This window comes from Phycomyces blakesleeanus (genome assembly GCF_001638985.1).
Source record: "Phycomyces blakesleeanus NRRL 1555(-) unplaced genomic scaffold PHYBLscaffold_40, whole genome shotgun sequence".
Lineage (NCBI taxonomy): Eukaryota > Fungi > Mucoromycota > Mucoromycetes > Mucorales > Phycomycetaceae > Phycomyces > Phycomyces blakesleeanus.
In genome coordinates, this window is record NW_017265170.1 from 245,388 (window position 1) to 254,588 (window position 9,201).

The following is a 9,201-nucleotide window of genomic DNA, read 5'->3' on the forward strand; positions in this document are numbered from 1 at the left end:
CTAGGAAGGTGATCTTAATTTACAATTTTGAAACAGAAAAGTTGTAATACTTGATTATTACTGTATCTCTCTAATATAGTCCAATATATGGGTGGTAGTTTTTTAATGAAAGTCTTATTTATCTTTGGTAGCCTTTCAGCGCTACTTGGGCAAAATTTAGGTGTAGGTGGGATAAAAACTACAAAGAAATAAGGGCAGAAAAAGAGAAAGATATCACATCATGACACAACGGAATATGTCAAATTTTTGTTTTGAGATTTTTGAATAGAAAAGTAAACACTAAATTGATAACGATGCTCTTATAGATTAGTTTCTTTTCTCATTATTTTTTACATATATTATACATGCTGTTTTTCACTGCCATAAAGTACGACTTGACTTGGGCACGATGATAAAATTCATCCCATAATATATATTACTTTCGATCACAATTGTGTGAATGCAACGTTGGAACAAATCCAGAAAATTTGATATTTAACTCTGATCATATCATATAATATATTAATATATTGAATTTAAAAGGTATCTGATCAAAAGTCAGTCATTTTGTAATTAGTATCAAAGTAAAATAAAATGAGCAAGTAGAAGGAATTCATTTGACAAAAAGTCTATCTTTTTGTATAATCTAGGCATAGTATGAGGGAGAAATCAGCATATCGCTTAGCATAGACAACTGGTCTTCAGTAAATTTGTTCATGTCTTCATGCCAAGCATCAGAATGTGTGCGCCTAAAGTCAGAAAATGTCTTGCGTACAGTTGACTAAAAAAAACATATCCTGTTTAGAAAGTAGTTATAATCACTTATTTTCATTGTGTTCTTACTTGAATTTCGGCAGGGTCTGACATACATCCGGCCAACTCGCACAAAACAAATGGCATCCATTTGGGAACTTCGTAAGGGAATGCGTTCACTAGGCAAGAAAGACCAAGGGCGCCTGCATGCTTACTAAGCATAGCCTCTGCGAATCCAGCAGGTTCAATGACTTTTCCAGTCGTCGGGTGTCTTCTTCTCTTTGGAAGTCTAGTATCCAGCTGAGCCGAAAAGCGCTTTCTCAGAGAATCAATCGCATCTCTTTGAGAGCATCGGACCAAACCACCTAATGTAACAGCTGCCATTTGCCGTACCTAAAACAATTTTGTGTGCCTTTAAGTATCTAGCATTATTTATACAACCCTTACCTCAATCTGGGGATCAAGTAACATCGCACTTATTATCTCCATAATACGCAAAATCTGATCTCCATCCATGACAAACAAGTGCTTGAAGAAGAAGATCTGCAGAACTGGTAAAGCACGGATTCTAATATGCCAGCTAGAAGACGTTTTGAGAATATCAATAAACTGCTGAATCAGCTGGGGTACCATTGATGGAGGATATGATAGTTGAGCCATTAAATGTAGTACACGTGTTGCCATCTGCTGTAGATCTTGATCATCGTTCATCTCTTGCATTTTAAAGAGACGCGGCATAAAAGGAAGGACGTATGGCAGTGTACCTGCCACTCGCCAATGCTTTACAGCTTCATGAAGCCAACACAGAACTATTAAATTACATACAGGTTAGAACAATTCATAATTTTGTATATATCTTGGAATAACTTGCCTGTCTTGCTTGCATTGGTATAATCACTAGAACCCACTGTAGATCTCTTCTCAGCCTCCGCCAACCAATGATCCAAGTGCTTGATAACATCTTGGATGTGCTTCTCCTGTCCCTGTTCGGCCAACGAAAATGGGACATTTCCTACACCGTCTTGTTTTTCACGTGCATTAGAAGACATGAGAGCCTCAACGGAAGGGAGGGCCGGAACCCATTGTATTTGCATAATTTCGTTGATATTTCCACCAATAACTTCGCGAACTTGTTTGTAAGGATGTTGAAGGTTACAAAGATATGTTTCCAAAAGACGGTCGCTAAAAGGTAACATGCGCCACTTCAAAGAAGTCATCAAAGTGCGCACAAGAAGTAACTTTCTGGATTCAGAAAATGCAGCGTCCGATGTAGGATCAAACTCTGCCTTGAGAACCAAATCAATTAGAGGGCGAATACGTCTAGGATCATGGTCAGACTTCAAAAAATATTAGATTTTACCAGTAAGCTGTGTTAAGTATTAATACTATATAGATACGTACTGAGCAAAATCTCACAAAGCTCTCCCAATAAGTAAGCGAGTCAGGCGTGATGCTTGAAAATGTCTTTTGAAGCAACGGAACAAGCCATTCCCAAGTTTTCAGAGATTTGGAAACAGGCCAATGCTTCATACCTCGCACAAGTCCTCCCAATAGTTCCGCAGCTGCTCTTTGATGATTTTTCTGATCTGATGCATTGCACAGACCCTCGATAATCTCTTTGCAAACAGACAGAGGTCCATCTTGAAACGATTGGAAAATGCTACAGAACAGTCTTCCGTGGGACATGGTGAAAACATCTTCTTGATTCCGACTAGTCTCTTGAGAGATATAGCCGCTCATTTTCTGCCAGTAATCAAGAGATAAAAATGCTTTCTTGAGTTCGTTATAAGCTTCCTGACTCTCTGGATCAACCGTAGGGATTGTTTCGTCTGTACAGATTTCATAGGCTTCATACGTCTTTGGCCAAACATACCATCCTGTAGTTGTTCTGTCGACAAGAAGACTACTCACACAAAAATACTTAACACGTTATCCTCTGTAAGTTTTAATTTGATAAATTACCTTGTCTTTGCATTTTCCACGGTTATATGTTGACAGGAAACCTCCAAAAGCTTCTGTGACATATGAGTATTTTTACCATCAACTGAAATGATGCGCTTTAAAGGGTTACGGGTACTTTTTGTGATGAGTAAGTCTTGATCACCCTCTGCAAAGGTTCTCTGTTTGATATAAAGCAACAATTGTGTTGTGGCACCAACTCCAATACGACGTAAAGGAGGTAACTCAGATAGAGCACATTTATTGGCAAACTCGGCAAGTCCTGCTGTTGGGGCCATCTCAGGGCGCAAGAAGAGCTCCAAGAAGTTGGCAGCCATGGTAGCATACCGCCAATGAACTTTTTTGTCTTTCATAACATCCAACAGAGATTGTATCAGTTGATGGTAGGATTGTATTTGGTTTTGCTGTCTTTCAGTAACTTTGGTTTCAAGTGCTTTCGTCTTTTGGATTGCAGCACCAGAAGGATACAATTTTTCCAGTGAAATGTTGATGTCGTTGGGTACAATTGCTCGGAAAGAGAATGTATTGTAATGTGACACATAGTCTACAAACACTTTACGGATGAGTTCTTGAATAGATGGCTAAAAAAAAAGGACGTGTGTTAGTTACGAGTAAGGAAACAAGATATATGAAGATGAACCTTGTCTTCATGTTGGGCTCTGCATATGGCTAAAACAAACATTGAGATGAATTTCCAGTCACGTAGACAGATCATCAAAAGAGACTTGTGTGTCAGCAAGTAAAGTGATCCCTTCATTCGACTTGCGCTGTTTGTCTTGTCAGCTACAGGTAGTTTTTGTTAAATTAAGATCCTTACGCGTAGTATTAAATATTTTCTTCGATTGGAGTTATAACGGGGTTACTTACTGTCGTTCTTTTGCTCAAGGGCTTCGAGTATCGTTGGCATAATCATATACTTTGCTCCCAAGAAGTACCGAGCCGAAGCGCTGAGCGCGTTTTGACTCATCCTGAATATAAAGTAAGAATCAACTCTATTTACAAAAACAGCACATACTTTCTAATTTCTGCATATGAGCTCAAAGACAAGTCAAGAATATCCTGGAGTAGATTATCATGGAATTCTGTTCGAACTCTGCCTTGGAAGTTTTGTCGAAGGCGGAGCAAGTGATGATTATAAGCTCTGCGGACTAGTAGTTACAAAATTTAAGTCCTAGATATCCATAATCTGATACACATTTTAAATTTTACCTAGTAAATTACGAGGATAGCTCTTGTGGCTCAAAGGGGTCTTTCCGAGACCCTTTGCATAGTTGTAGCCATTTTTGCTTCGTTCATATAACGCCTTTTCAACACCGCGTTCGGTCAAGAAAGCTCGGGTGATCTTAATAACGATTTTGATACTTTCAACATCATCTTCACGATGTGTTTTGAAGTAAAGAGCTATCTTGTGAAGAAGCTCTCCTATGTTTTTTCGAATTGCTCGAGCCTTTTCAGTTCTTGGATCAGTTCCGGTAAATGCATATCCAGCCACAAGTCTCTGGGCTGCTCTGAGGTTCACGATTTCGTCGTCACTAAAATTAAGTGGTTTTTTTTAAGTCATAATGTAGCATGTTAAAAAAATGTATATGTACCTTGTATCAATTGTTTCAGGTTTACTTTCTTCATCAATGCCATCGTCTTTCACCATTGTAGAGCTTCCCATAAGGCAGTTACGAACAATTGCCAAATGTCTGCAAAATTCATTAGTGAGTTCATGTGTACTGGTAGGCTTGACAACGTTGGGATCGTCACTGATAAGTTCTTCCAGGCGTCTTAGAGAAGGTGTCAGGAAGGTGTCAAGAAATTCAAGCGCGAAATTCTTTTCATCTTCATTGGGTGTATGCCAGTCGATGGCAAGGTCTTTCGGATTACCAGGCTTTCCCCACAATAAATGTGAATTGCCCATGAGATCTAGAGGTCCAAGGTTTATTTTCCCGATTTGTTTGATTACCAGATTTTATTTTTCTACTATTACCTTTATTATTCCATTCTTCTGGTTTAAGATTTCTAAAATCTTTGGGATAGGTTTCCAACAATCCCTTGAGAACATTACGAAGGAACTTTCCTGTCCACATAACACCCCTACGACTACGACACTTCGCAATCATTTCGTGACCAATATCGATAATCTCTGTCTTATAGTTCAGAATTTCTGGACCGAGCATAGAGACAACAGAAAACAGAATGTTCTGGTTCCAATGCAAAGTTGAGTCTGATTGAATAGGATTGGAAGAAGCCGAATTGGTAATAGTTGAAGATGCGCCATAGTCAAGCTCGGTCCTAATATTAGCAATACAGAGAGGAATAAAATGTTTGGCTGCCTTTTTGACGTTTGCAGATGTAATTGAATCGCACAACAATCCAGTCGTACGCACTGCATTGGGAATGACCTGGTCATTAACAAACTCAACAACCATTCTTAGAGCCAGATCATATAAATTATCGGACAGTTGCCCAAACACCACATCACATGCATGCAAAAGCATTTGCGTAACACCAGCTTCCATAGCACCGCCCTGTTTTTTTCTGTCATGTTGAGGCAAATTCTCAAATATGGTAAACACTCTTCTTAAGAATTTGGCGAGCCATTCTTCAAATTGACCTGTTGTCGCCTTGCAGAGTTGATCTTCTACTTCACGAGGAAGCTCTTTCACATGATTCTCGTCATCAATATCCATTTCATCGTAATGAGATTCTCCGTCAACAGCAGGATTATAATAGCTATTTCCGTCTGTCAAGTCTCTGATTGGGACACTCATAACAGCAGTAGCTATGAACATCAATGCTCCCATGGCTTTCATTGGATCATTCATGTCAATACCAGGTGTAGCTAAATGAAGTAGAGGAAGCAAATGTTTTCCGCCTGCAGGATAATGATCGCGTGAAAGCATTGGGAGTGCAATATCGGCAAGGATACTGAGTGCACTTGCTGTTCTGTGGGTCTGCGATATTGTCCTTCATTAGTGTTTATGAAAATTTAATTAAGCTATCATTTTCACCTCTGTTAACGTTTCGAGAGAGGGATATATCCGCTCAAACAATCCGGGGAAAATCAATGTAGGTTCCAACCCTTTAAGAAAAAAAATAGATATGTATTAGCCAGTAGGAAGCACTACATAATATTTGTGCTCTTACAAGATAGATATGTGAGAGTAGATTGACTTGCACCGACTGTATAATGATCTTTTCCGAACATGCTGAGGTAAATTACAGGGCGAAGAATCAATACAAATTCTCTGCGAAGGTCTGATGTTAATCTACGCTCCACTGGTGTATTACAATCGTCATCTCTTTCTATAGGGGAATAAAAAGATCTGTTTAATATTTGCCTCATTAGCTAACAGTATATGTTAGCCTTCGATTACCTTGCTTCCACCGCTTTAAGAATTCTGAAGATAAGTGACAAGCAAATACAGCAAGGGGATAAGACCAAGAGCCATGGTTAGACGGATGGTAATAAAGCTCAATAGCCTGAATCAGCTCTCCGAGACAAGAGAGAGTAAACGATGACTCAGTGCCATCTTGGTGATTCTCAGGAAACATTGTATAGACCATTAGACGAGCCAATGACTTAAATTTCTCCTACAATCCGTTCATTTTTTGTTATTTAATCATGGTCAATTTCAATCCTCATATTTCCAAATAAAAGCAATTTCTTTATCTTCCACTTACTGGTTTTCTTCTAAGGAATAAGGAATTCCCTGCTCTAATATCCACTTTGAGCCCATTATTTCCATAGCCTGTAGTTCCACCTCCTGCACTACCACCAAGACTACCATCTCCACGACTTCCAACCGGTAAATTCATCATACGTAGACAAACAGTGAATACTGTCTTGATCTGCTGTTTGGTAAAAAGTCCAATTTCCTGCCAATCTTTTGTGTCGGTATTGTGTTCTGCAATGCGCGATATAAGGTCGGTGAACTGTGCATCATACGTAGTGGAGCATGTGAAGATGGACCACATTGAGAAGATTGTTGGTAAATAAGCTTTTGGAGTCATGGACGTATTTGAGAGTTGATGGTGTGTGACCGAATGCTTTGGAACTACTACGGGAAGGAACAATACGATATAACCTTGAGCTAAAATCGCATCAGCAATTGAATGGGTTGTAAATTTAGGCAAAAATTCGTCCAGAATTTCTTGAGTAGCTGAAGGTTCAAAAAATCTCTGGCAATGCTCCACAAGACGTAGAACAGAACCCATATGCTTGCTGTTGACAATACCATAGATCAGGAGGTTATTATGTCTTGTTCGTTTTTTTATCTATTTGCAAATCCACTTACGACTCTGAGATTAATGTCCTTTGTCGTGATTTAGGAAAGATTGATTTGTCAATGCGCTCGTATAAAGGCCTCCATGGCAATGTCAGGTCTTCTGGACCGAGCCGTTTTGTCTTTCTGTATTTCCATTAGACAAAGAAGATGGTCATCAATCGCAAACTTTACCTTATCAGACGTACACATAGATTCGCCCACAATTCGATTAAAGCAGTGTCCATTCCAGGGGCAATTGTTAAATCGAACATGATTTTTGCTAGATTAGCTCGAACATCTCGAGAAAGAGCATGCTTCATGTCCAAATAGCTAGAACGATATTAGAATTTCAAGGTCTCGATCCTGGCGATCTTGTCTATATTACCTGCATAGGCGTCTTGTCCAAGCAACAACTCCAGACTGGTAGTCCTGGGCTCTGACTGCGATCGCTAAATTTGTACAAATTGTCTCTAACCATTGCTCTGCCTCTCCGCCAAGTAAATGAGCGTAAGGCAAGGCCTGACTATAATACATTGTGTGATGGCTATCGTCATCTATGACGGATTGAGGTATGGACGCAATGGTCCTGCTCCCACTTATTGTTTCCGATTTTTGCATAGAAACGCACCGCGTGTATAGTAAATGCAATGCGTAACAGGAGAGCGAACTACAAGGAGTTCGGCCTTTTATACAGGTCCACTCCGCATGACTTCTTTCAGAAAAAATATGACGCGTACAGCCAGATTCGTCACCCTTTGATAGCCCTAGATTTAAATGTAGTATATTCGCTAAGCATACATAAGGTGCATGGCAAAATAACTAGCCGAATGTGTATTTTATGGTTGACTGCGGTAGGTTCAAGTTTAATATATCCAAAGAAGTACTGGAAAATTAATTATCCTTATCCATCAATGTCTGGTATTGTAGGTACGTTTATAGTTTGTATTTGTCATTGTTCATAATATTTCGGATATGAAGGAATTAAGCCAATGAGATAAATATTCTACAATTACAATTCACTTGGATATCTATATATGTACAGCTGATATTAGGGTGCTTCTAAATTGAAACTCTAATCAGAGCTTTCTCTTCATATTTTCCTTTATAAAATAAATATAATCTGTACATAATCCAATGAACAGCACTTTAATATAAAAAAGATACTCATTACTGTACTAGTGTTTAGCCTAAAGCCATTTTACACGATAACAAGATAGATAAATAAGATGTATCTGGAATGATCGATCCACTATATATATATAATGGTCATGGTATGATGATAGCATTCACTTTGTATTTAGTTCTTTAATTTTACTTTGGTTTGATTTGCTTATAATTTGGAATAAATTATTAAGGTATACAAATAGTGCGAGTAGTTTTTTACACCAATGATAAAATTAATATTTAACATTGAAGGTTCTTTCAATCTACCTAATCAAGTGAACAGCATGAGTGGAAATGATTACAATTCCACAAAATAACTATTTTCCAAAAAGATCGGTATGCAACAATGTTTGGTAATATATTCAATACAAAATACAAAAGAACTAGTATAAAATGGCAATACAACAAGCCTGCTAGTCTCTTTAAATACAGAGCTTTTCCTTTCAATTTATACTCTACGTTCAACATAACTCTGGATCATTCCGACAGGTGTGGGTTCATAATCCTTCAAAACAACCTTTCCATTCTCAATGAATGTGTTCGCTTGGACAAACACCTTGCGTGGCTGCTTATTACGGAGTACAATGTCACGCATGTGAGTGGCCCACTTTTCAGGAACACTGGTAGCTTCAAGGTAAAGCTGAGTGCCTAATTTTTCGGCGGCCATAGCCTTGTAAACCTGAAGCTTATTCAAAAACACAGCAACGGCAGGTGCGCCGACGGATCTAATTTTGGAACGATCCAAATGAATCTCTAGTGTTTCTTCTCCATTAGAATCCTTGATTTGCTTGATTTCAACAAATCCTTGACCAGATTTAAGCATTGTGTTCAAGATAGCATATCGTGCCTGCATATGTGCTTGTCCCCACTAAAATTCCAAAAACAAGTTTAATTTTTTTTGCACTGATATTTACTATTCTCACGCATTATAACGCATACCAAAACCCTATTTTCTATTGTTGGACAAAAAATCAAGGTTCAGAGCAAGTGCAGCATTCGCCATAAAAATATGATATTTCCATGTAACATTTGAACCATGATTTTGGTTGTCTAACAAAATCGTAACTCACAACCCCCCCCCCCCCCCAAA

General features: G+C 38.6%; 2 protein-coding genes across 2 annotated transcripts in view; both read right to left on the bottom strand.

Annotated features, from left to right (window-relative positions):
* Positions 1-628: 628 nt before the first annotated feature.
* PHYBLDRAFT_95900 (hypothetical protein) lies at positions 629-7,484 on the bottom strand (the record flags this gene model as incomplete). The annotated part of the gene is made up of 20 exons (XM_018443927.1): positions 629-760; positions 823-1,125; positions 1,171-1,502; positions 1,568-2,069; positions 2,134-2,652; positions 2,736-3,272; positions 3,332-3,452; positions 3,555-3,659; positions 3,707-3,839; positions 3,901-4,223; positions 4,284-4,602; positions 4,667-5,633; positions 5,691-5,761; positions 5,827-5,985; positions 6,057-6,270; positions 6,364-6,443; positions 6,480-6,904; positions 6,981-7,091; positions 7,140-7,277; positions 7,333-7,484. Coding segments are annotated over 20 exons (5,643 nt in total), but the record flags the coding sequence as incomplete, so codon positions are not given.
* Positions 7,485-8,442: 958 nt separating this feature from the next.
* PHYBLDRAFT_137534 (hypothetical protein) overlaps positions 8,443-9,201 on the bottom strand; it is a 3,118-nt gene continuing 2,359 nt past the window's right edge. Inside the window, exon 4 of the mRNA XM_018429861.1 lies at positions 8,443-8,979. Within this exon, the coding sequence (XP_018284000.1) occupies positions 8,560-8,979 (420 nt within the window). The 3' untranslated portion in view covers positions 8,443-8,559. The remainder of the gene's footprint in view (positions 8,980-9,201) is intronic.